The 27289-nt window shown below is 42.4% G+C and overlaps 1 protein-coding gene across 1 annotated transcript; it reads right to left on the bottom strand.

The window, feature by feature from the left end:
- Window positions 1–607: 607 nt before the first annotated feature.
- Ephx4 (epoxide hydrolase 4) lies at window positions 608–26802 on the bottom strand. Its single transcript, XM_070007645.1, has 7 exons — window positions 26722–26802; window positions 23539–23624; window positions 14192–14349; window positions 10540–10668; window positions 7632–7735; window positions 3222–3370; window positions 608–2231 (listed from the first exon to the last, which is right to left on the bottom strand). Exons 2-7 carry the CDS (start codon window positions 23568–23570, stop codon window positions 2000–2002), a joined length of 804 nt encoding a protein of 267 aa, XP_069863746.1. The 5' UTR covers window positions 23571–23624; window positions 26722–26802; the 3' UTR covers window positions 608–1999.
- Window positions 26803–27289: the final 487 nt, after the last annotated feature.

Raw genomic sequence — 27289 nt, 5'->3', positions numbered from 1 at the left:
CAGATACACAGCCCTGGCAGTGCACTGTTGGTGTTCTAACTGTACTAATGGCCCCGAAGTGTGAGCATAGCGATGGTGGAAATCTGAATATGCCAAAGGGAAACCACGGAAGGGCTTCCATCAGGAAGAAAAAAAAATCATATGACGGGAGTCAGTGGCTCATGCCTGTAATCCTAGCTACTCAGGAGGCTGAGATTTGAGGATCGAAGTTCAAAACCAGCCCAGGCGGGAAAGTCTGTGAAACATTTATCTCTAATAAACCACTCAGAAAACTGGAAGTGGTGCAGTGGCTCAAGTAATACAGCACTAACCTTAAGCTGAAGAGCTGAGGGACAGGGCTCAGGCCCAGAGTTAAAGCCCCAAGACCTATATATATATATATATACATATACATATATATACACACACACATATATATATTTTTTAAACCAAACCAGAACCTTTTTTGGAAATGGAAAGAAAGAAGAAAGTCGCGCTAATTTTGCTGCCACACCTCAAAGTGAAAAAGCCACAGCCACAGTGTGTTAGTGCTTAATGGAAAAGGTGTGATATTAAAAAGCTCAGTTAGTTGCAGTTTCAGGCATCTAATAATAAGGGTCTTGAAAGGTGTTCCCCATGGACAAGAGGGACCACTGCATTTATTCATAAACAGATTTTCAGTTGCCTATAATACATCATAATCTGAGTATGTATCAATTCAAAAACACAACAAATTCCAGCTCTACGGAGAAATGATGCTAGTGCCCATAGAACGTACAGTATTCCTTTTTTTATTTTTTTTTTTTAGTTGGGCCTGAACTCTGGGCCTGGGCGCTGTCCCCCAGCTCTTCAGCTGTAGACCCGCGCTCTACCACTTGAGCCTCAGCCCCACTTCTGGCTTTTTCTGCTTATGTGGTGCTGAGGAATCCAACCAGGGCCTCATGCATGCAAGGCAAGCACTCTACCACTGAGCCACCTTCCCAGCGCCCAGTATTCAATTCTTATTGTAAGAAATGACACAAAAAGAAATTTGGGACCCTTTTCCTAAATCACAGTTATTAATCTGGAGAATTAAGACCAGTAACTTAGTAAATATCTGTCCTTGCTTTGCAATGCTGAACAAATCTGTGTGCGCGCGTGCACACACACACACACACACACACATATACACATATGTGTGTATGTGTACATATATAAGAATCTTCACATTTCTTGGCTTCAGAAAACAGTTTATCTTCTCATAGTATGTAGAGTCCATTTTAGAGATGTATATTCAGCAAGTTATGTTTACTTTCAAACTAATACATATTTTGTAAATCCAACAGATTTGATAATATAATTTAATGGGTAAAAAAACAGTAAAAAAAGAATCTTTTAACAATAAAACTAAGTTTGTTTCATTGCAGATTTGCCTATTATAATATGCAACAGCTAAGCTTTAACGTACATTTATGAAAGGCACAACATGTTTACAGGGCAAAGAAAGCAAGAAACCAAAAGGGAGCTACTTTTCCCTGATTTCCTTTGTGTACAAGTTGTAGCAGTTTTAAGGCAGACCTTGTTCTGTGCAAAATACAGCAAATGAAAATAATTATATTACATATTCACACATTCTCAGATATTCTGATACCATTCTTCAGGATATTTATTTATCATAAAGCATATTAAAACTTTTTTCCTAATAAAATGTAAAGAAGTCCATGAAAATTTAAAAACGATATTTCACGCTGGGCATTGGTGGCTCACTCCTATAGTCCTAACTACTCAAAAGGCTGAGATTTGAGGGTCATGGTTTGAAGCCAGCCCAGGCAGAAAAACCCCAAAGACTCTTACCTCCAATTAACCAGCACAACGCTGAAAGTGGAGGTGTGGCTCAAGTGGTAGAGCACCAGCCTTGAGTGAAAAAAGCCAAGTAAGAGTGCAAGGCCCTGAGTTCAAGCCTCAATACTGGCACAAGAAAAACAAACAGCAACAACAAAATTTCAATACAGTCCTCTTCCCCCCAGAAGATAAAGAAAAGTCACTCTTTTTTTCTCGTTTCTTCTTTTAGAAATGTCCATATCAATTTGTTTACGATGTCAGGTTGGTCTTGCTGAAGCCAGTGACTAGCTTCTGTCAAAATGGTCAGTCTGAAATAGTTCTTCACATAAATCTTGGTGACCTCAGCCATCTCTACCTCCATAAATGCATCTTTCTCTCCCCATAATAGTAGTGTTGGAGTGTTCACCATGTGATGCTTGAGAGGCAGGCAACTAGAAAAATAAAATACACAAGCTTGGGATTCATTATAAAAATGAATTTTCCATCAGGCCATGCATTCACAAAAGGGGTGATAACTTTTACTTTGTTTGCTTAATATAAAATGTGTATATACATATAGTATATAAACATACATGAACATTTTGTGGGTTGAGGGTGATGAGGGAAAACTAAAGTCTACAAAGGAGGTGCTAATGAAAAAATACTTGAAAAAAACTGCATTAGGCAATCAATCTGCACAACTAAAGAAGTTTAAAGGTGTGTATGTGTGTTTGTGTGTAGGGGGAAGGTGGTTCTGGGGCTCAAACTCCTCAAACTCAGGGACTGTCCCTATGCTTTTATGCCCAACGGTATCACTCTACTTCCTGAGCCATACCTCCACTATTTTTGTTGGTTAATTGGTGATAAGATTCTAACAGTCTTGTTTGCCTAGCTTGGCTTTGAGCCATGAACCTCAGATCTTAGCCTCCTGGGTGGCTAGGATTATAGGCATCAGCCACAGAAGGCTGGCCTGTTTGTTTATTAATGGGGAGAAATTCCCACACTTGGAGTCAGAGAAATCTTCAGTCTTAATTGCATTGTGACAGAAGAGGAAAAGCAGGCAGTTTTGTTTTTCTTCTAGACACAGTAGTGTTTTACAAATTTCTGAAAATACAAAGTTTTCTCCAACATTATTGTTAATTTCTGTATTGTGTTCAAAGAATATTAATCCATAGGATAATAATTCTTTGGTATTGGCTGAGAGTTACTTTGTAGTCCACTATGTAATCAGTCTTTAGAAATAATTTGTGTGCTGAAAATAGTGTGCATTTTCTTTTAAAAGTTTTTTATAATTAACTTTATGTGTGTCAGTACTGGGGCTTGATCAGGGCCTGGATGCCGTTCCTTAGCTTTTGTGCTCAAAGCTGGCACTTTACCACTTGAACCATGCTCTACTTCCCAAATAGAAATATTTTACTTGACCAAAATGAAGTTATACTGACCTGAAAATACTTCGATAATGATTAATTGGACCACTTAGTGCTCCAGGCTGAGAAAAGACATAAACATAAGCTTCAAGATCTTCTGTTGTTAATCGACAGCCTCGGTGTCCAATGCCTGTGCTTTGACTGGTAAACAGGTGTTTCAAAGCCTAATATAAGTGAACAAGGAATAAAGAAAGCCTCTCAGTTGTCAAATAAACTCAATCACTGACTCTAAAAGCCGAGGGAGGGGGGGTGTTTTTCGTACAGTGAATGGTGGGTTTCCCAGCCAGCGGGGTGAGAAGCCTCATTGTTCATGATGCATCCTATGCATTTCTTCAAATGCCTTTGAAAATGCCACCTTATGACAAAGCATCCTGTCTTCTTAGTGTCTATTCATATACTACAAGGTCCAGCGCAAGTGCTAGTCCTACCAAAAAAAAAAACCTTCCTTCATATCCCAACTATGATTTACCAGCATTCCCAGAGTAACCAATGCCTTCCACAGCCTGACCCACTTCATAAATATAAACAACAAACAGGTAAAGAAACAGCTCTTATTCTTATAATGTACACTGATATTTTCAACTCAATTCTGTTATGCTTAGTTCTTTATGAATTCTAATTGCAAGGTCTGACATTGATTTCATACCCCGTCCCACCCCCCAACTTTGAAAAGCACTGTTCTATGCATCATTTGTATACGTGTAAATAAACAGCAGAATAACTAGGACCTAAGTTTACCATAGAAATCCCTCACTCCAAAACCACACTTGCAAAAATATGACATGACATCGCATACGGTGATTAATTGCAATAGAATGACTTGAAGAGCCAGGCACTGGTGAATCACACCTTTATTCCTTTCTATTGAGGAGGCTGAGATTTAGAGGATCACAGTTGAAGCCAGACTGTGCTGGCCTGTGGTCTATCAGGCTTCATCTGTAATTAACCAGCAAAAAGCTAGGCAGGAGGCATGGCTCAAATAGTAGAGCATCAAGCTAGCAAGCAAGTCCTGGTACTGGTACACACACACACACACACACACACACACACACACACACACACACACACACACACTGACTAGAAGCAAATACCAATCAGTGGGGGATGGGTCAAATAAAATGCAATATAGCAGTACATGCAACAGCAATGTTCTACTAAGATCCTACTACCCTGAGAATAAAGATGCTTTTCTGGAGTGATCTCCAAGACATATGGTTAAGCGGAAAAAGAAAACCAAGCTGGGCTGTAGTCGCACACATCTGTCATCCCAACAATACGGGAGGTTGAGTTTAGGAGGATCATGATGTCTGGTCAGCCCAGGCAGAAACATCTGTAAGATGTCATCTCCACAGAGAGAAACTGGATGCAGTGGCACATACCCATGATCCCAACAACAAGAAGAAGCCTACAGTCAGTGCAGCATGTTCCAGGTGTAGGCCCAGGTGGGAAGCAAGCCCCCACCCTAAAAATAACTCATGAATAACAGAGCTGGAGGGGAGTGAAAGTGTCAGGTACCAAGTGACATTTACACAAATTCCTCTGAAAGAAGCACTGTCACTGATTTAAGGGACTATATAACAGGAAATGGTAGCCAATTTACAGGGATTCCACTTCTCTAATCTGGAAAAATCTGAGCACCAATAAGAATAATGACCTGGGTGCCAGTGGCTCATGCCTGTAAGCCTACCTACTCAGGAGGCTGAAATCTGAGGATCTTGGCTCAAAGCCAGCCCTGGCAGGAAAGTCTATGAGACTCATTTCCAATTAAGCACCAAAAAACCAGAAGTGGCTCTGTGGCTCAAGTGGTAGAGTGCTTGCCTTGAGCTGAAGAGCTGAGGGACAGCACCCAGGCCCAGAGTTCAAGGACTCATGACCGACCAAAAAAAAAAAAATTGTAATTGATTGGCATATATCAAAAATACACTCTTTATGCTGAAAACTGGTTAGTAAAAGGGGGAAAAACATTTATCTAATTTATTAACCAACTAAAACATATGGGAAAATATTGTTCTTTTTAAAAGAAAAAAATGGAGCTGAGCACAATGACAAATGCCTGAAATCCTAGCTACTCATGAGGCAGAAATAGGCAACCCTGGGCCAAGTTAGCATGAGGTCCTATCTGAAAAACAAACTAAAAATGCAGAAGAGTTTGGGTATGGTTCAAGTGAGGGGCCTTGAGTGAATCCCCAGTACTGAAAAATAATATAAAAATACAACTAGGAAATCACCATTTTTCACATTGCTATAAAATAGTAGGCCTAAGCTATCATGATTCCTGCATAGTAACATCCATTTGTTGAAAAGTTGTCAGGGATGTTTGTTTGGACAGGGGGATGACTCAGAGCCCATACTTGAGTGCTGGTGATGTCTTAGGTATCAAGAAATGTTCCTAGATAAGCAGCACAAATGAAGTAGGAAAATGAAGGTTAGAAGAACAGGTGAAACTCCACCTTGAGGCAACTAATCCCATCCAAAGTGTGGGGCCCTCCCTTAGGACAAATAATCGAAAGAAAAAGAACCTTTAATAAAGTTTAAAAGCCTAACAGCTCAGGGTGGTGGCCTGTGCTTATATAGTGTCAGCTACACTGGGAGGCTGTGACAGAAGGATTAGAGACCAGAAGTTCAAGGCCAATCTGGGAATAAAGTCCTGTCTGTAAATATACAGATAAACAAGTACATGAAATTAAATTTAAAAAGGCTGTAATAACAATGTACAATGTATGGGCCTTGTTTTGTTCTTGATTAAAATAAAATGTAACAAGAAAAAAGCATTAAGGGAATCTAAATAGGTGCTAAATGACAGTAAGGAATTGCCATTGGTTTTGTGAGGTTTTTAAAGTGTCACTGGATCAGGTGAAAAAAAAATCCCCTCTTTACAAAAAGAATTTTTGAAATGTAAGATTTTGTGTTAAACTGGTTTCTTTTCAAGGTGGAATTAGGACATACCTCAGACTATTCAAGAAATAGCCAAGCTAGAGAACCAACCCAGATGCCCCTCAGTGGATGAATGTATCAAGAAAATATGTATAGACACAATGGAATTCTTCTCATCCAATAGAAAGAATGATACTTTACCAGAAATGGAAAGAGTTGGAAAAAATTACATTAAGCAAAGTAAGCCAGATCCAAAGAAACATAGGTTGCACAGATTCCCTTATTTGTGGTAATAAGAATGTACTTATACATCTCCAAGTAAACACAATGATTTAAAAAAATACACCGGGATATGATAAACAGGTCTTTCACACAGTGAGGTGAAAGGAGTAGATCACAAAGGCTCTATAGCTATGTGCATATGATCATATAAATAGTATTTTATGAGATAAACTATAAGAAAAGGAAACGAGATTTTTTTTTAGTTGCTGTTTTTGTTTTCATTTCCTTTTTTCTTGTTTGTCTTAGGAGGGTAAGGAGTGGCACAGAAGAGGCGGAAGAAAGGGTGACACTGTGGAAAATGAAGTGTACACCTTGTTTGTGGAGATGGTAGGGAAAAACGGGGAGAACGAGGGATGGGGAAGAATTGTACTCATTACCTGACTCATGTAACTGTAACCCCCCTGTATATAACCTCTACAATAACAATAAAACATATATAAAAAGGAACAGAAGAGAGTGTGGGTATATTTTGAGATTACTTGTATACTGTTCATCTTATTTCAAAATCACCTTATAAAAATGCATTTCACCTCATTCAAACTAGCCAATCATAAGCAGATTGTGAACCTGAGGCTTAACCAATCTGAGCAGAGGAGCAGGGCCTGCTACATTAGCGATAAATACCGAAGCCAACTGCCTACACTGTGGGCTTGCTTACCAGATTTCTGGCTATGGTGCACCCTTCTGCATAGAAAGAAATTTCTCCTTGCTAGGGAAAAAAAAATCCTTTCTTGACTGAGTGTGGCTCAGAGAGATGCTTAGCATATGTGAGGTGCTGGCTTCATTTCTCCGAAACCAAAATAAATGATTAAAATTTAAAAAGCACTCATCTGTCAGAGAGATATACCCAGAATTATTTCTAGTAAAATGATGTTTTTTTTTTTCCCAATGAGCTTGATTGTTTCAATATCTAACACCATTGTGTTGTGACAAGAATTCAAAAAGCATCCAGGATACTTACACACCAAAAGCTACCTAGTACTGCATTTAAAAGGGTTTTATTTGTTCCGTAGGGCTTCTTACCTGGTGTTCTCGGCCCTCATCTCTCTATGAGACCCTTCTTTACCAAAAGCTCAGCCTGCAGGAGTACAGGCTCTCACAGGCTCTGTTCATTACATGAACAGAGACGGTAAAACAATACAAAAAACAAGCATGTCCTTAAACCTATTTATTAAATTTTAACTTTTTGATTCCATGTTTTCATCCTAAAAAATGGGCTTTAATTGAAAATTAAAGCATGATTAATAATATGTTATTTGTTTGACTTACCTGGAAATCATTTATTGAGAACATAAATTCTGGAAGCCGGGGTATCTGGAAGAAGTAGTAAAAGCTGGATTTGAACAGCTGGACAGGGTGTCGTAAAATGTATTCTGAAATTAAAATTCCAGATTAGACTTCATTCAAAAGGTATGTTACTTTCATATTGAAAGACCTCTAAGGACACTCACCCAGATCCTAAAAGAGGATCCACAAGTAAGATTCTTTATATTTTTCTTTAGAATAATCTCTATGTTCTTTTCCTCTTAACTTTGTAATGATATTCATCATTGGAATTTTGGGCTTTTTTTTGGAGTTTGTTTTTGTTTTTGTTTCTTCTTGCCAGTCCTAGGGCTTGTAGTTAAGGCCAGGGCTCTGTTCCTGAGGGTTTTTTTTTTTTTTTTTTTTTTTTTTTTTTTTTGCTAAAGGTTAGCACTCTACCACTTGAGCCACAATGCTACTTTCAGCTGTTTAGTGGTTAATTGGAGGTAAGAGTCTCAGGTCTTTCATACCCGGGGTTGGCTTTGAACTGTGATCTTCAGATCTCAGCCTTCTAAATAGCTAGGGTTATAGATGTGAGCCACTGGTGTGCAACTCACAGTTTAGAGTTTTTAGACATAATTTTTAGGTGAGTTGAGCAGTTTCCATAGATTTTTGTGAAGTCATTGAATAACTCCTGTATTAAGAGATTTAACTATAGGAAAAAATGCAGGCATGCTACTGAAAACATCTTATTGATCTGATGCAATTAAGAATGTAGTTCCAGAATATTCTTGCTGAAATCATCAATTTGTTTACCTACACATGACTGCTACCAAAAAAAACCCACTCCAGCACATATGGCTTTGGTGCCTACTTCAGTGGAGAAAAGTGAATCTCATCTCAGGGCGCTTGCACCCTAAGCAGCTATTTTACTGGGCCTCAAGAGTCTGCACAGGTGAAGCTGTGCCTCAGGTGAACTTGAGATACACCTGCAGTGTGCACTTTATGTAGTCACTGAAGCCCCTGTCTTCCCCAGGCACTAATTTTGAAGAAGAAATAGAAATATGTTTCTCTGAATTTTTGTTTCCTAAAAGGGTGTTGTAGATCTCAGCAGTGCTTAAACCTGACTCCAATGCATATCCTGCAAAATTGCAAAGAGTGAGAGAAGGAATGGGAAGGGGAGGGATGGGTAACAGTGCTAAAAAGGGGAAGAGAGGTGGATCAAACTGCACTGTATTTGTAAACTGCTCTGTTGAACAACTCCTTTGTGCAACTACCTGAAAATAATATAACTATAATAAAGACAAAAGGAGACAAAACCTAACAAGGGTAAACAGGACATTATCGTTATTATGACAGTGCCAACTCATTGTTCACAGGTCATTGCTCACTATTAAGATTTTGAGTTCCCTTTAAGGCAGAGGTTCTCTAAGTAGAGTTCCTTTGATGGGACACAGATGTTCATAGCCATTTCAGAATGAAGACATTATTTGTCTTGTTCACTGGGTTGAAAATGGCAATGATGGTCCACAACCAATGGCTAGCTGTCCTCAAATCAAGGCAGTACAGTGAACAATGCGGCTAGCCCTGCTGTCCTAAATGAACTAGCTCATCAATGAGATGCCAAGGTCACTTACTGATGTGTAAAGGCAAAGAGGAGTCACTTTCCTTCATTCCCAACCTTTGAGCATTCATCTTTTAACACTCCATGTGATGAAATATGCAGTACACATCAAGCAGTATGGTTGCAGACCCAAATACAATATAGTCTTAAGGACTTTAAGACTCCTGAAAATGTTTGGTTTAATAAGTAAATTAGTTGCACATATTTTTAAAAGTTTTGGGCAATAAGTGTTAAATTGGGGGAGGGGGACCTGTATATGCCAGGAAGGTTCTCTACCACTTGAGTCATACCTCCAGCTTCTTTTTGCCTTGGTCATTTTTGAAGGCTTGGCCTGGACTGCAGTCCTCTTATTTGTGATTTTTTTGTGTGTTTCTGGGAATGACAGGCACGTGCCACTATAGTGCCATTGTGCCTCTCTTGTAGCTGAGACAACAGGCATGTTCTACCATGTCTATCCATTAAGTCAGATGGTGTATCTCAAAAACTTTATGCCATGCTGGCCTCCAACTGTAATCCCCTGATCTCTGCCTCCCAAGTAGCTAGGATTACAGGCTTGCTTGAGTCACAACACCTGAAAACGAATTGATGACCACAGTGGCTCAAGCCTGTAATCCTAGCCAATTTGAGGGTAGAGATGAGAGGACTATGGTTTGAGGCCAGCCTAGACAAAAAGAGGTCTGTGAGACTTCGTTTCAAGCAATAGCAGGGAGCAGTGGCTCAAGTGTGTTATCCCCAGCTGCATCGGGAAAGATCACAGCCTAAGCCAGCCAGCCAGAAAGCAAGACTTTATCTTGAAAGTAAATAAAGCAAAAGAGTCTAACTTAAGTGGCTGCACATCTGCCTAGCAAGCCCAAGGTTGCCAAACCAAGGTATTTGACATTGCCACATGCTAGTCTTCAATAGTGATCCTCTAGATCATAGCCTCTTGAGTAGCCAGGATTATAGGGGTGAACTGCAGGTACCCAGCTTAGTCAGTTAACTTTTTTGGGGGGGGGTCCGGTTGTGGGGCCTGAACTCTGGGCCTGGGCGCTGTCCCTCAGCTCTTCAGCTCAAGGCTAGCACGCTACCACTTGAGCCATAGCACCACTTCCAGCTTTTTTTACTTTCTGCTTATGTGGTGCTGAGGAATCGAACCCAGGGCCTCATGCATGCAAGGCAAGCGCTCTACCACTGAGCTACCTTCCTAGCCCAGTCAGTTAACTTTTGAAAAGAGGATGTTAACCAAATTTTTGCTATTTTTAATCCAAAACGTTAGTGACAATAGTGAGTTGTCCCATCAGCAGATACGTTTTAATGAAAATTCAGACTCACCTGTGAAGACATTCGGATGAGGGAAGTTAATAGCAATCAGCTTCATCACCATTTCTGGATAACAGATGGCGATTAGCCAAGCAATCATACCCCCCCAGTCATGGCCAATCAGAACACATTTGCTATATCCTGTAAGGAAGGGGAAAAATGTTCATGTAACTGAAAAGAGATAAGTAGGTGCATCACTTTCTCACATAAAATCATTTTCCTTCTAGAACCTTCTTCCCCACCTTTCCGCCCTATTTACTCTATAAATGATATACTTTTAGAAATATATTGAGAGATGAGCGCCAGTGGCTAATGCCTATAATCCTAGCTACTCAGGAGGCTGAAATCTAAGGACTAGAGTTTGAAGCCAGCCCAGGCAGGAAAGTCTGTGAGACTTATATTTCCAATTAACCACCCAAACAGTCAGAAGTAGTGGTATGGCTTAAGTAGTACTAGCCTTGAACTGAAAGAGCTCAGGGACAGTCACCAGGCCCTGCTTTCAAGCTTTAGCACTGACATATACAATAAAAATCAAAATGGAAATAAAAATATTAAGTTTAGTGGTTCCAAAACTTGTCTGTACGTCTAAGTCAGCTAGATAGCTTTTTATTTATTTATTTAATTTTTTTTGTAAGTCGTGGGGCTTGAACTCTGGGCCTGGGCGCTGTCCCTACGCTCTTCAACTCAAGGCAAGCACTCTACCACTTGAGGCACAGCACCACTTCCGGTTTTCTAGTGGTTTATTGGAGATTAGAGTTTCACAGACTTTCCTGCCCAAGCTGGCTTTGAACCATGATCCTCAAATCTCAGCCTCCTCAGTAGCTAGGATTACAGATGTGAGCCACCGGCACCTAGCTAGATAGCTTTTTATAAAATTGAGATGCCCAGGTTCCATGTTGTACTTAGAGATTCAGAATCTCTTTGCCAGGAAGTCTACAAATTTGTTTAATCTTAAATTGCCATCTAAGCATTTCCAGAATTTGGGAACCATGGTAAAGACCAAGTGTAGTTAAGTTAGGTCATAAATAAAATTATATGGAATCACTTTTGAATACTGAGAAATCACTAGGTATAGCAAGTATAAATGTCCCAATTAGATTTTTTCTTTTTTGCCAGTCCTGGGGCCTGAACTCGGCCTGGGCACTGTCCCTGAGCTTCTTTTGCACAAGCTGGCACTCTACCACTTGAGCCACAGTGCCACTTCTGTTTTTTTCTGTGTATGTGGTACTGAAAAATGGAACCCAGGGCTTCATACATGCTAGGCAAGCACTCTACCACTAAGCCATATTCCCAGCCCTTAGATTCATTTTATAAATCTTTATTTCCAAGTAGTAACTACTTTCTCCCAAATTGCATAAATCCAATGTCATAAATGCAGTCATTCATTGGGAAGTATGAAATCAAATTAAACTAGCAGAAAGTCTTAATTACAGCCTCAGTTCCATACAGTCACTGATACAGAAAGACATTTCCATTGATGCTGGATTATATAATGGTGGTCCCATAAGATCAAAATGGTGTTGAAGATTTCCTATCAGCAAGTAACATATCTGTCCTAAAAAATACCGTGCAGTCCATTCCTGGGTGTTTGTGGTGATGCTGATGTAAACAAAACCTATTGCTCAGTTGACTGAAAGTATGACATCATTGTATGCAGTACAGAATAATAAATGACTTAGTAACTAGTTTATATGCTTAGTGTATTATCCTGTTATTATTATTTTAGAGAATGGCTCTAATTAAAACTATTTGCTGTAAGCCAGGCTGCTGAGGGAATGCCTGCAGTAACCTCATGCTGCTGTGTTCACGAAGTCTCTACTATGGCCACACTGAGTAAATGGCTTATATTATCTATGTTGACTTACACATACATTGATATTTGTACAAAGACCAAACTGCTGACCGAGGTACTTCCCAGAATGAATCCTATTATTAAGGAACATTATCATAACTATGTAAGATCCATTTCATGTAATCATGATAGTTTACATGAGGATTAAAATATGGATTACTAGCGATTTATACAAGATTTTCCTAGTGTAGATGGACTTTGTCATTTATTTCTGTAATAGTTACAATTACATTATTTCTTTTCAGAATTTCTTACCATCAACACACACACATACACCCCAAAATCTTTTGAGATGGTGAATTAGGCCTGGTCAGATAGAATTATCACAAAATCTGAATGAAGCCAACTGTATAAAAGTAGCATCTGAGTGATCAGACTCATTAACAACACTGCAGGTTGACACCTTAGATCCCATTCATTTTTGCTTCTCTCAAATTTTGGCTATGGGCATTAGATTATTATAGAAATATATATGTTATTGTTAGATCAATATGGAAAAGGTCTTTGATTTCATGGTGTTTCTCACTATATTGTTTCCTTAACATACTGATGTTAGCAGGAGGACATTAGTCAAAGGGAGTGTAGAAGATTAGATTATTTTAGACCAGACGTGTTGGTACACACCTGTAATCCCAGCACTTGTGAGAAACAGACTGTAAATTATGAGTTCAAGGATATTCTGGTAGAAGTATGCTGTATTGCATCTTTGGTGTGAGACTTGGCCAGGTGCTCTGCTACTATCTCTTGATGGCTATGAACATGCACGAAGATGGGAATATATGACCATGGGTGTGTGACACTGACCTTGGGGAATATCTGACACAATAATTGTAGTTGATCAATACTACAGAGACAATGCAGGGACTCTTTATGACATGTTAAAATGAATATGTCAAAGGAACAATGAATATTCAACAATTAGTTCTGAAAATAATAAACAGAGCCAGGTTCCAATGGCTCAAGCCTGTAATCCTAGCTACTCAGGAGGCTGAGATCTGAGGATTGCAGTTCAAAGCCAGCCCAGGCAGGAAAAGCCATGAAACTCTTATCTCCAATAAGCCACCAGAAAACCAGAAGTGGCACTGTGGCTCAAGTGGTAGAGCACTCACCTAGAGCTGAATAATTGAAGGACAGGGCCTAGGCTCAGAGTTCAAGCCCATGACTGACCAAAAACAAACAAACAAACACAAAAAAACAGAAGACATTAGTCGTATTCCACCCCCTCCCCAGACTGGAGCCTTCTCTTCTTAATTCTCTAAAGAAAGAGAAGAGAGAGAGAGAGAGAGAGAGAGAGAGAGAGAGAGAGAGAGAGAGAGAGAGAGAGAGTGTGTGTGTGTGTGTGTGTGTGCGCGCGTGCGTGCGCGCACGCCCCTGTAGTGGGGCTTGAACTCAAGATCTTGCATTCTTGCTCAACATTTTTGCTCATAGTTGGTGCCTTATAACTTGAGCCCTGCCTCTAGTGCCAGCTTTTTGCTGGTTAATAAAGAGTCTTGAGTATTGTCTGCCTGGGGCTAGCTTTGAACCTTGATCCTCATATCTTAGCATCCTGAGTTGCTAGGATTTATAGGCGTGAGCTACTGGTGTTTGGTTAGAAAGGTCTATTTTAAAAAATTAAAATTTGAAAGTCATCCTTAGCTAGGCCCTCAAGATGATGTTCATGTAACTTTCCTATATAAATAGCTAAAACTAAGCTGACAGATTCCTGATGGCACCCAGCAGCGATGGAAAACGCATCCTTCCAAGCAGAGAAGGCAATTCTCAACTTGCCAAATGTTCCTTAAAAAGAATTAATACATAAAAAAGCTAACCTACCCAAGGAATCTAAAATATCCTTTATATCTGTAATTAGGCAGTCCAGTTTATAATTCTCTCGATGAATGGGAGCATCTGTTTCTCCATAGCCTCTCAAATCCAATGCGACAACTCTATATTCACTTTTAAATTCTCTCAGTTGGTGACGCCAAGAATACCTGCAGTGAAAAAAAGAAACAACAAAAACACCCAACTAACACAGACAAACAGTAGCCAGGGTATGGTGGCACATGCCTATAATCCTAGCTAGTTATGCAAGAGAAGTCACTTGAACCCAGGACTTCACACCCTACCTTGTCAGAATAGAAACATCCCTGTCTCAAATTCAAACATCAAAACTATACAGTTGCTGAGTTACACCTGTAATCCTAGCTACTGAGGAGGCTGAGATTTGAGGATCATGGTTCAAAGCCAGCCCAGGCAGAAAAGTCCGTGAGACTCTTATCTCCAATAAACCACCAGAAAACCGGAAGTGGTGCTGTGGTTTAAGTGGTAGAGTGCTTGCCTTAAGCTGAAGAATGCAGGGATAGCGCCCAGGCCTACAGTTCAAGCCCCATGACCAACCAAAATAAAACAAAAAACAAAAAAACCCAAACAGTCACATTAAATGGAAAATTGTAAAAATTCCTTATTTTGCAAAAAGGTTAGATATTTGTATGTTACAACAGGAAAAAAAATAGAAAGAAGTGCTGATAATCTTCACTAAAATGATTTCACCTTCTACCAGCTCCAATGGAATATTTACAGAAGCTATAAAATACCAGACAATGCTTGGTATGTTTATATATAATATACAAAAGGGTTTCAGTTCAACAAGTCAGAATGTGAGTACAGTACATCTTGATCGATGTCATCCTTTCATATATATATATATATATATATATATATATATATATATACATATATATATATACACATACATACATATATATTTGAGTTGGTCTGGTGTCATATTAGGCCTTGGAATTCTTTTTATTTTATTTTAATTTTATTGTCAACAAGATGTACAGAAGGATGACAGTTACATAAGTAAGGTAGTGAGTACATTTCTTGTCTAACTTGTTACTTCCTCCCTTATACATATATTTAATAAATAAATTTTGTAAGCTTCTCTTAAAAGATACTTACAACATGGGAATTTGTACTAAGAGCAGGTACAGATTCTGCAGCCTAAATTTCTAGACAGAATAAACGGATGATAAAAGAGAGGAGAGGGCAGATGAGTTTCCGAGTTTTAGCAAAACATCTAAGTGCTTATCTGGCCCAGGGCTTTGGTTAGAGTAATGTAAACAAAACAGAACATTTGCTACAAAATTATTTGATTCTCTAAATTGGCACATTTATTAGATTTTAAATATTTATTTATTTTTATTTATTTATTTTTTTTGGGGGGGGTCCAGTCGTGGGGTCTGAACTCTGGGCCTGGGCGCTGTCCTTCAGCTCTTCAGCTCAAGGCTAGCACTCTACCACTTCAGCCACAGCGCTACTTCTGGCTTTTTTCTTTTTGTTTGTGTGGTGCTGCGGAATCGAACCCAGGGCCTCAGAAATGCAAGGTAAGCACTCTACCACTGAGCCATCTTCCCAGCCCTATGTACATTTTCTGAAACTGATTTTTACTTACTTTTCCCACTATCAAGTAGGGCTTGGTGTTTTTAGTAATTATAATAGTTTATTCATAAATAGAAAAAGCCTGAGGATGAAAATGAAGGCTGTCACTGGAAGAATCTAATAGAACAGCCATTTAAGATAAGCCTCTGTTTGCAATGTAAGTTCTTCTGTGAGTCAATCATAAGCCATAAGTACAAGCAATGGTCATATTCAAAACATTGAGCAAACAAAATGGCCCTGCAGTGACCAGCTATAATGGCCATAATGTTATAGCAAGCACTGAACGCCTCTGCTGAGACAGGCATGCCTCCATACTTCATCAGAGAAGCACAGAACCAACTGAAAACACAGAAACTCAAGAGATCATCTCCAAATAAGTTAAATTATTTTAGATACCTGAAAAGGACACAGCCTTTTCAAAGCGACTTACTGTGTTATAGAACTCAAAATCTGCATCTTACAAAAGCATGCTCATGTACATCTGTTCAGGAAAACACATGTGAAATTACCTGACATAACCTAAGTAGGAGATTCTTGTCTGGAACTTTCTGAAGTGCACCAGACAAACACAAGGATATAAGATTCTGGAGCCAGGGGCTGGGAAGGTGGCTCAGTGGTAGAGCGCTTGCCTTGCATGCCTGAGGCCCTGGGTTCGATTCCCAGCACCACATAAGCAAAAAGAAAAAAAGCCGGAAGTGGCGCTGTGGCTCAAGTGGTAGAGCACTAGCCTTGAGCTGAGGAGCTGAGGGACAGTGCCCAGGCCCAGAGTTCAGGCCCCACGACCAGACCCAAAAAAAAAAAAAAAAAAAAGAAAAAGATTCTGGAGCCATACATAGTGAGGAGACCACCAGAGGAAGTGATGTCAGGCAGTAAGATCAATACAGGTCTATCACCTTATATGACAGATACACACTCACACATATAGTTGGAATTGTGAACAGTTACAGCACCTCCAATCTACTACTAGGATATGTTAGAAGTAGAGCTATGGCTCAAATGGTAAAGTGCCAGCCTTGAGCAAGAAAGCTAAAGGACAGCACTAAGTCTCTGAGTTCAAGCTGTAGAACCAGCACAAAAACAAAAACAAAAGCACCTATGACTGTTAACATTGAGTGGAACTGAGCAACATCATAAATAATTGTAAGAAATGAAGCAACTGCAAATTTTATTCAATTATAGAAGAATACTTCACAAATTTCCCCTTCCTGGAATTTATAACTAATAATATATTGTGATTCATACTTTATCTCTAACTGAAGTCACTCTGGTGTTAAATGGGTGAGTATGTCATTCATATGACAGAAACAGTCCCTTGATACAGGAATGAAACATGCTACAGAAGCACTAATCCTGAAAATATCATAAATAAACAACACCACTGTCATGTGCTTTTTTTCTAGATAGTAACCTTAGGATAATTGCAGAGGCATTTGGAAGAAATTAACCTCTTTCTCAGTTACTACGCGTGCGTGCGTGCGTGCGTGCGTGCATGTGTGTGTGTGTGTGTCCTGGAGTTTGAACTCAGAACCTGGTACTGTCCCTGAGCTGCTTTTGCTCAAGACTAGTGCTCTACCACTTGAGATAAGTTCCACTTCCGGCCTTCTGGCCTTCCTCCCATCCTCCCTCCCTCCCATCCTCCCTCTTCCTCCCTTCCTCCCTCCTCCCTTCCTCCCTTCCTTCCTTCTCTTTTGGTAGTTCATTGGAGATAAGAGTCTCATGGACTTTCCTGCAGGGGCTGTTTGAACTGCGATCCTCAGATCTCAGCCTCCTGAGTATCTAGGATTACAGGCATGAGCCACTGGTGCTGCGCTTTAGTTACTACTCTTAACGTAGGGAGGCTCCAGGTTTTACAAGGGCAGCCATTTTCAGATGCAAGTGTCCTCTGTAGCTCCATCACAAAGAAAGGTCTCTGCTCTTGGCCTCTTTCTGTGGCCTCTGTGCTCAGCTGTCTGCACCAAGAGCCTTGTACTTGCTTCAGCACTGAGTGATGACACATGCATTCCTTACAGCTGGGGATGGAGAAGGCTCACAGAAATTGCTTGGGTCAGCTCAAAATATTTTTAAAAGAGATGCAAATTGAGGTGAAGAGAAAAAAAGAAGAGAGCTCAAGAAAAAAAAATCATCCTCAGACAAACAGCCTCATTTGGGGCTAATTTAGCTCAAGTTCTCACAGATGTGTATCTTCTTTTCTATTTCCTTTGAGTTCTAAGAAAGACCCAGGATTTGTTCCTGTGTACCATGAATGCATTAAATATCACCACTTGTCACAGCTATTCTTAGGCAGTGATGATGCATGCAGCGAATACATTACACTCATATGGCATGCCTCTCTTTCTAAAGCACTTTCACACACTGCACCAATGGTCATTTTGTTTCACTCTATCAAATATTTCTGATCCACCAGGTAGGCAAACAAGCTTATAATCTATGTGGATTTAGACAAAACTTAATTGGTAGAGGAATAACATTTATACTTTTGGTAGAAATTGAAATTGGTCTGAAATTCCATACATAAAGTTTTTCAAAATGAAAAGACAGAGAAAGAAAGGGAGAGAAAGAATGTACGGAAAAGAAGGAAGAAAAAGAAATAGAAGGAAAGAAAGAAGGAAGGAAGGAAGGAAGGAAGGAAGGAAGGAAGGAAGGAGGGAAGGAAGGAAGGAAGGAATAAAGAAAGAGATTTGTCCTAAAACTTACATCCCAGGTTTTGGGTGACTCTTTCCAGATCACCTGAGTGGAATGGACTAGACCCACTGAAGACAGTAACAGATGTATTCTTGTGAGAAGGAAGGACAATGTAGAAATCTTGGTTTAGGGTATGACATACTCAAAAAGAGGTATTTTGCTACCAGTAATTTGCATGAACTTGCTTAAGACTCTCTCTCTGAGCAACCAGGTTGCTTTCAGATTGGTGGTCAATATAGTTCATTACATTGTGTGGTTTCTTTGAGCAACTGAGTTCTTTGGGTGTGCTGATGTTTCACATGATAGCAAGGCTCTTGCCGGAATGAGAAAGGCTGGATTTGATAAATATAGGGGACTTGTTCCTATTGATAATGTGCATATACTTCCTAATATATGAGTGTATTTCCTAACATACAGGGTGAAAAGAGCTTTCGTATTCTCACAAGGATGAGATCCCTTTGGACACATTCAGGACTGGACTACTAGAGCAAATGAGGCAAATGTCCTAGGGCCAGTGCCGGGCTCTTCCTAGTTTGTTTTGGCCACTGAAGATTCTAGGACATGTACAAGAATCATCAGGCATTTCATGGTGGGTGTCGATGGCGCATGCCTAGCTACTCAGGAGGCTGAGTTCTGAGGATTGCAGTTTGAAGCCAGACCAGGCAGGAAAGTCTGTGAGACTTTTCAATTAATCACAGAAAAGGCTGGAAGTGGAGCTGTGGTTCAAGTGGCAGAGCACTAGCCCTGAGCAAAAGGATCTTAGGGACAGCACCCAGACTCAAAGTTCAAGCCCCAGGACCAGAAAAATAAAAGAATTATCAGGCATTGCAGTTTTGCAAAAAGACTCTGATAATGAGGAAATAATGGAGCAATAATATGAACGACATATAAAAAGCTGTCATCCCAACATAAAACACACAGCACCCATCTCCCCATATCAAATACATATTAGTGTCTTTTTCTGGGACTCTGAGACAATTGCCAAATGGTTGAAGTTCTTGTAGAGTCATTTTTATGTTTACGTAGATTGTTCCACACATAATGAAATCAGTGTTTCAGAAGAAAAAGAAGCATGGGTATTTATTGAAGCAATGAAGCCTCACTATCCCCACCATTCCAAATAAAACTCATCTTATTTAAATAATCAGCTAAATAAGCAAATACCTAAATATTTAGATATTATTAGAGTGGCGATTTAAAATGTTCAAGTAAGGCATTCCTTTATTGTTGCTGGGCTTCCTAACACCTTCTTGAATCTCTGTAGACAATGTGAAATTGGAAGGGTTAAACAAAACAAAACAAAAAAATCCATGTTTGTGATCAGGCCTTGGACTGAAGCTAAGTAACAGAGATCAGCAATAAGTTTCAAAGAACAAAGGGACTCTTACTTTCTGGCATGGTCAACTTCAGAAGGGTAGCTCTGATGCTCCACTGAGATTACATGAAAATACCTTGTGAGGATACCTGGCCATGGCTCCAGTCAATGCTGCCTGTTGTTATCATCTCTAGAACTGGGGACTCATGGTGTCGGCCACATTTCTGGAGTATTCATTAGAGACCATGTGACAAGTCTTTCCTATGTTTTGACTTTGGAATTAACTACCATGTGGCTAAGCCAGGATCCACTGCCCAGGTGACTCGGGGCAGATGGGATGACCGCTTCGGAGGAGCGCTTTATGGTGAGCCAGTCGTGTTATGTACGCCCTGAGGTGAGGCTGCACACATTTGCTCGAGAAGCAGGAGGCAGTTTTTTCTACACCACCTAATTAGGTTGTCTCCAGATGGAAGAACAGATGAAAATGGCTTATGTTTATTCATACAGCTAAATCCGGAGAGGGGATCTTCATGAAGGGAAAGTCTTCTCAGGAAGAGGCACCCACAGGCTTCCTGCTCTAGAAAAACAATGAGTAGGACGGATCCTTGGTAGCCTTCATTCCCTTTTTAAAACGTTTTTATTTTTTGTGCCTGTACTGAGGCTTGAACTCAGGGCCCGAGTGCTGTCCCCAGCATTTTTGTGCTTAAGGCTAGCACTCTACCACTTGAGCCACAGCTCCACTTATGGCTTTTGGGGGTTATCTGGGCATAAGAGTCTCAAAGATGCTCCTGCCCAGGCTGGCTTTGAACCATGATCCTCAGATCTCAGCTTCCTGTGTAGCTATGATGACCGGCTGAAGAGCTGAAGGACAGTGGCCAAACCCAGAGTGCAAGCTCCACAACTGACAAAACAAAAAACAAAAAAACAACTGTCTCACGGACTTTCCTGCCTGGGCTGGCTTTGAACCGTGATCCTCAGATTTCAGCCTCCTGAGTAGCTAGGATTACAGGCGTGAGCCACGGGCATCTGTCTCCATTCCTTTTTATAAGGACTAATACTTCTAAGCACACCAACATTTCTAGTACATTTGTACATAGAGTCCCTTTCATGAATAAAACACTAACAATTCCAGAGCCAAATGCATGGCTCTAACTTTTGGGATAATCCTCACCAAAAATTCAAGGTATCTGAGTTACTATTCACTGGCAGAAAGTTCCTTCTATTGTCTGGTCTCAGTCCCTCCTTCTCTCCCCTGAGCCCCTTTTCCCTTGGAAAAGAAGGATATCCATGGGAACAAAAATGTGAAGTCAGAAAACAGAACAACATTTTTGATAAAAGGCAAAACCTCTTGGTAAAGAAAAACCCCAGGCTAAGGCTGACCAGCTGAGGTTGACTGCTGGTCAGACTTAGCCCCTTTCCATCCTTGCTAAAAAGCAAAAGAACATCTCTCCCTCCCTCAAGCTTCCCAGGCCTGGCAGCTCTGCAGTTTACCACAAACTTTGCTGAAGCCACTGATAACCTTGAGGCTTCTCACCTGCTGTACTGAGTTGCTGTATTCGTCAGGAGCTTACAATAAAAACCATTTCTGTAAAATAGACTACCCCTACCCAAGGTTGTATTTTGACTTCTGTAATCCAAGGATGTTTTGAGTTTTTGTAATCAAGTATCAATAGCACCAATAGGATTGAGAGTATCGATCATGCTGACCAAGTCAAGATTATGTTTTGCCTATGTTCTTGTGACTCGAGGCTGTTTTGCTTCTGTAACCTTGCTTGCTTGCTTTGATAAACATCACCTACATGAAACCCCTTCCTATAAAAAAATCCCCCATGAAAAGCAAACGGGTTGTTCTCCAAATTTACCCTTTGTTCATATGAGCTCTAGTCTTGTGCACAGGAAATAGTTTATATTTCCTTCCTTCCTTCCTTCCTTCCTTCCTTGCTTTTTTTAGACCAGGATTTGAACTAGGGAGATGTTTTCACTCATTGGTAGGTGCTCTGCCATGCCTCCCACCCCATGTCTTCTTTTTTATGTTCTCCAACCCACCCTAAGCCTCATCAAAACCTTCTTGCTAACAAACACTCAAACACTAGGCACATGTAGCAAAGGCAGTAAATGATCAGCCTCCAACCCCCCTTTACCTTGGGATGGCACTCCTCTGGGGCAGCTACCACCATATAAGGCAACAAGAGCCCCTTAGAGTGACCTTCAGCTCTAGGTAGCTGCAGGACCCCTTATCTACTACCTGGGCAGCAGCCATCAATCCTAGTCCGACCTGCTGAAGCCCGGTCTCCGCCTCCTAGACCCATCTAGCCGCTCCTAGCCTTAGCAGATTATGTAGTCACCTCAGACAATAGCTGGCACCTCTTCTCACTTCTCTCTTGTGAGAAGGGGTCTTGCTGGTCCCTTTACCAACAAAAAACCTTTTCTTTATTCTTTCTACTTGGATGTCGGTATGGTTTTCTGGCAAAGTCTAATAATATACTCTAATATTTAGAATCCGCTTGCCCAATACAGTGTTGTACTTTGCCCATAATAGTTAACCTAGAGAAAATGTTGGGAAACTATATTTTATAATACTAAAAAAAATTTAGGATGGTAGTATGTAGGTTTCTTTCTTTCTTTTCTTTTTGTTGGTCATGGGGCTTGAACTCTAGGCCTGAGCACTGTCCCTTAGCTCTTTAGCTCACTGCTAGAGCTTTACCACTTGAACCACAGCGCCACTTACGGTTTTCTAGTGATTTATTGGAGATAAGAGTCTCATAGTTTCCTGCCTGGGTTAGCTTTGAACTGAGATCCTCAGATCTCAGCCTCTTGAGTAGCTTGTATTACAGGCATGAGCCACCGGTGCCTGGCTAATATGTAGGTTTCTTTTCTTTTTCTTTCTTTTTTTTTTTTTTTTTTTTTTGGTTGTGGGGCTTGAACTCTGGGCTTGGGTGCTGTCCTTGCACTCTTCAGCTCAAGACGAGCACTCTACCGCTTGAGCCACAGCACCACCTCCGGTTTTCTGGTGGTTTATTGGAGATAAGAGTCTCTCGGACTTTCCTGCCCGGGCTGGCTTTGAACTGCGATCCTCAGATCTCAGCCTCCTGAGTAACTAGGATTACAGGTGTGAGCCACCAGTGTCCGGTGTATGTATGTTTCTTTAAGAAGAAAACCATTGTTACGATTCAGGAACATGCAGGAGTGTTCATAGACATGGCAAAAGTGATTACAAGGAAATGATTATTCTGTTTAAAGCCACCAAATGATTATTCTGTTTAAAGCCATTTGAAAAATGAGGAGAGGAGGAAGAAGTTATATGGACATTAATGGAGGGAATGAACTTGTCTGGAGCATATCTATGGAGTTATAGCAATGAAAGCTCCCTTCCACTATTACTGTGTGCAAATAAGATGGTTTTCTGAAAGAAAAAAAAATTCGTGGTAAGGGCTATGGTCTGAATGTTTGCTCCCTCCAAAACTCAAGCTGAATGCCATTGTGATTGTATTAAAAAATGGAACCCCTAAGAGGCCACGAGGGATCCGATCTAAGAGGACAAGGTCTCATCCTGCATCCTTGCCCTTCCACCTTCTGCCATGGGATGACGCAATGAGAATTTACTACCAGCTATAAGCACCTTCATCTTGGACTTTGTAGTCTCCAGAAGTGTGAGAGAATCTACACCATCAATGGCACGCTGTGATCACTGCACAGAATATAGAGTTTTGATGCAAAAGAAAAAGCCAATGGGCAAATTTACCAGAATTCTGGAAAGCCATGAAGCAGCAGCATAAGTGGTTTGCCTCTTTCTCCAGCAGCAACGTAGTGAAATCTTAACCCTGAATCCTAAAAACAGAACACATGGAATGTCAGTGATGTTTGATGCTGGCTATCAAACTATGATATTTAGTGTTTCCATTTCCTTTCATTTACGGCCAGGTGCCTATGGCTTACATCTCTAACTACTCAGGAAGCTGGCCCAGGCAGAAGGTCTGTGAGACTCTTATTTCCAATTAACCACCCAAAAAACCAGAAGCAGAGGTGTGGATCAAGTGTTAAGAGTATCAGCCTTGAGCAGAAAAAACTAGGTGACAGCGCCTAGAACCTAAGTTCAAGTCCCAGTTCCAGCACAAAAATCAATACCAAACAAAACCCTTATTTGCATTAATCTTGACATTAAAATAAAGTAACTATTACTCATTTTCAAGATATCAGTTATTTTTTTAAAAAATGATGATTTATCCATCAAATGAATGGAATGATTGACTTTTGTTGACATTTCCTTTCTAGTCCCTTCCCTTCTTGTTCTCCAAAGTCAGTTTAAATATTTTGAGCTTCTGAGGCAATGTCACCTTTTTTGTAGCTCTCCTCCTACTGATGTGTCACGTTTTATCTCGCTCAACTTCCGTAGGCCACGTAAATAAATCTGATGTGATTTATATTCCTGCCAACCTCACCCCCTAGCCATGTACTTTTCTCAGATTGCCCGTCAAAAGCTGTGCCATCCATTACATAATTCACACCTCCTTCTCTTATTTTTAGGTGTCTCCTTCCCACATTATTATTTGGGGTGTTGCATTGTACTGTTTCCTTGGCTGCCTGCGCCTCACATCAAACTGCATCCTGAGTGTTCAAGACTTCCCTCTGCAAGGTAGAAATAAGATAGCCAAAGGAAAATAAAATAGAGGGGGGTGGGTAGGGGAGGCAGAGGCCAAATACTAAACAAATGGAAGATAGCAAAGTAGAGAAGCTAGTAAGAAAGAAAAGCAAACATTCTAAAAGAAAGCAAGCTAGGGAAAACTAGGAAGCAAAAGCTGAACACAGACACTAGCTTTTGCATGAGATTACTCAAGTAACTGACTCAGATGTGCAAGAGTCTTAAAGATCATCTAGGGTAGAAGGGGGTGGGAACAACGCAGTCAAAAATTCAATGTAAGAATTCGGGAGGCAACAAATAATTGGGAAAATATCTTGGGTTGGAGGTACGGCTCAGATGGCAGAACACCAGCCTACAAAATGAAGGAGGAGGGGGGGGGAAGGGGGAGGAGGAGGAGGAGGAGGAAAGAAAAATTGACTATCCTACAAAATTAAAGTGAAGGAAAGGGTGGGTTGGGCGGGATGGATGAAAATGTTGGTGACATTGTCCAAGATGCATTGCATTCATAAACTGCTTTGCTGAATGGAAACCACTACTTTAAGATGATATATAAGTCTGGCTCATGCCCATAATCCTAGCCAATCAGGAGGCTGAGATCTGAGGATAATGGTTCAAAGCCAGCCTGGGCAGTTATGTCTTGGAGACTCATCTCCAATTAATCACAGATAAAGCTGGAAGAGGAGCTGTGGCTTCAGTGGTAAAGCACGAGACTTGAACAAAAGAAGCTCAGGGACAGTGCCCAGGTCCTGAGTTCAAGCCCAGAACCAACACACACACATACACACTTATATATAATATCCATATATACAACCGCTTAAAGATTATATATATATATATATATATATACATATATGACCATCTAGTTCAGCTTCATTATTTTACAGATTTAAATAAGGCCTAAGTATGTTAATTCGGATCATAAAGGTACTTGAGAGGGTGATAAGGCACTTGCCTAGCATGCACAAGGCCCTGGGGCCATTCTTAGCAATCCTGGGGGTGGGGGGGAGAATGTCCGGGAAGGGAAGGGGAGGGGGAGGCAGTGGCTAGTGACTAGTGACTAGGTCTCTCTTGTCCTGACTCCTAGGACCATGTTCTACCCACTCTTTGGTTCTGATGTCTGGGCTAGGGAAGCTCTTCAGATGGCCACCATCAGAGGAAAGGCATTTAAAGCAGTCCAGGGGCTAAAGCTCTTGTCACTCCTTGAGTTGGACAGAACTAACAGGATTTTTTCCCTCAAATGCAGAATCCCTGAAAATGCTTATCCTGTTGCTATTCTTCCTCCTCCCCCTCTTCTTCTTCCTATCTTCTCCTTCCTCCCCCTCTTCTTCCTTCCCTTCTCCTCCTCTCCCTCTTCCCCTCCTCCTCTCTATTCCTTCTCTCCCTCTTCCTCCTCTCCTCTTCCTTCTCTCCCTCTTCCTCCTCCTCCTCTTCCTCCCCTTCTCTCCCTTTTCCTCCTCCTCTTCTTCCTCCCCTTCTCCTCTCCCTCTTCCCCTCCTCCTCTCCTCTTCCTTCTCTCCCTCTTCCTCCTCCTCTCTTCCTCTTCCTCTCTCCTCTCCCTCCCCCTCCTCCCCCACCTCCTCCCCGGAGGATGAAACGCGGGGGAAGGACTGGATTTAATAAACAACTCTAGTGATCCTGTGCGCTAAGTTCCAAGTTTGTCTCTTTGTGGCAAATGTTCCCTGGGTCCGGACCCCGGTTCCGGGCGGGTTTTCTGCGCGTCCCGCGGGGCTCCCGCGGTGCCCCAGCCCCGCGCGCTTTCCCGCCTCCGCCCGGAGCCCCGGGGCCCGGAACCGCCGGGGTCGTGGCGCTCGGCCGGCACTGACTCCGGAGTCCACTCCTTTGGTGCCTGGTGGCAAGGTCGCTGCCGCCCGCCCGCCGCTTCCCCGGCTTCCCCGGAGGCTTCCCCGCCCGGCGACCCGATCGCAGCGACTCCACGGGCCGCCTCGTCCTAGCTCAGGGGTCCGGGCGGCCCCCGGGTCGGCGCAGTCCCGGGGTCGGCGCCCGACCGCGGCCCCGCGCGCCAAAGGGCAAAAGGGCGAGGGCAGGAAAGGAAGCGGGGACGGCTGCGGGCCGCCCGGGGACCCCGCGTCTGCAAGCCCGCCGAGGGGGCCTGCGCGCAGGGACGGCCGTGCGCTCGCTCTGTCTGTCAGTCTGTCTCTCTCACATACACTAAGCAGAGGACACAACGACACACACCAGGCACACGCTCCGGATCTCCCCTCTGGCCCCCCACCCCCACCCCGCGCGCCGGTTCCCCCCTCCGCCCCCCTCCCGCACGGCCTTCACCTTGATCCGCACGTAGCAGTGGGTGCCCAGAGAGGGGTCGCTGAGGCAGGCGGGGGGCTGCTCCCGCGCCGCCCGCCGGAAGGTCCGCGCCGGTCCCCGGCCGATGCTCCACAAAAGTTTGAGCAGGTGGACGGCGGCGCAGAGCCCGCAGTAGCCGTAGACGAGAGCCCAGAAGAGCAGGGAGCGCACGGCCGACCCCAGGCCCGGCCGGCCGCCCCGCAGCCCCGCCATCCCCGCGCCCGCGCTCGCGCCCGCGCCGCGGGCCCCCGCGCGCCTCCGCCGGGTCTCTGCGCGCCGCGGCCCCGCGCGCCTCCGCCGGGTCCTCGCTCCCGCGCCCACGCCCCCGCGCGCCTCCACCGGGTCCCCGCGCGCCTGCGCCTCCACCTGCTCCCGGCCGCTCGCGAAGCCCCGCACGCCTCCCCCTCGTCCCCTCGCCCGCGAGGCCCCGCGCGCCTCCGCCGGGCCCTCCGCCTGCCCGCGGCTCACAGAGCCCGCATCCCGGCCGCCGCCGAGGGGCGTCTGCGGGCTTCTTCCGTGATCTGTTTGCCCATCGCTAAAACTGTGGCCA

The sequence above is a fragment of the Dipodomys merriami genome, unplaced genomic scaffold, assembly GCF_024711535.1.
Source record: "Dipodomys merriami isolate MVZ:Mamm:240054 unplaced genomic scaffold, mDipMer1.0.p SCAF_7, whole genome shotgun sequence".
NCBI lineage: Eukaryota > Metazoa > Chordata > Mammalia > Rodentia > Heteromyidae > Dipodomys > Dipodomys merriami.
Note: the sequence above shows the minus strand (reverse complement) of the source record. Positions and strands in the feature narration are given on the sequence as shown.

Bases quoted from the DNA above. Each gene is read 5' to 3' on its own strand.
- Ephx4 (XM_070007645.1), bottom strand. From the start codon at position 23,570: ATGCTGCTGCTTCATGGCTTTCCAGAATTCTG. The intron at 14,350-23,538 runs GTAAATTTGCCC...TTTTCACTGCAG, and splicing joins CATGGCTTTCCAGAATTCTG to GTATTCTTGGCGTCACCAAC. The intron at 2,232-3,221 runs GTCAGTATAACT...TTATTTTTCTAG, and splicing joins CATTATCGAAGTATTTTCAG to TTGCCTGCCTCTCAAGCATC.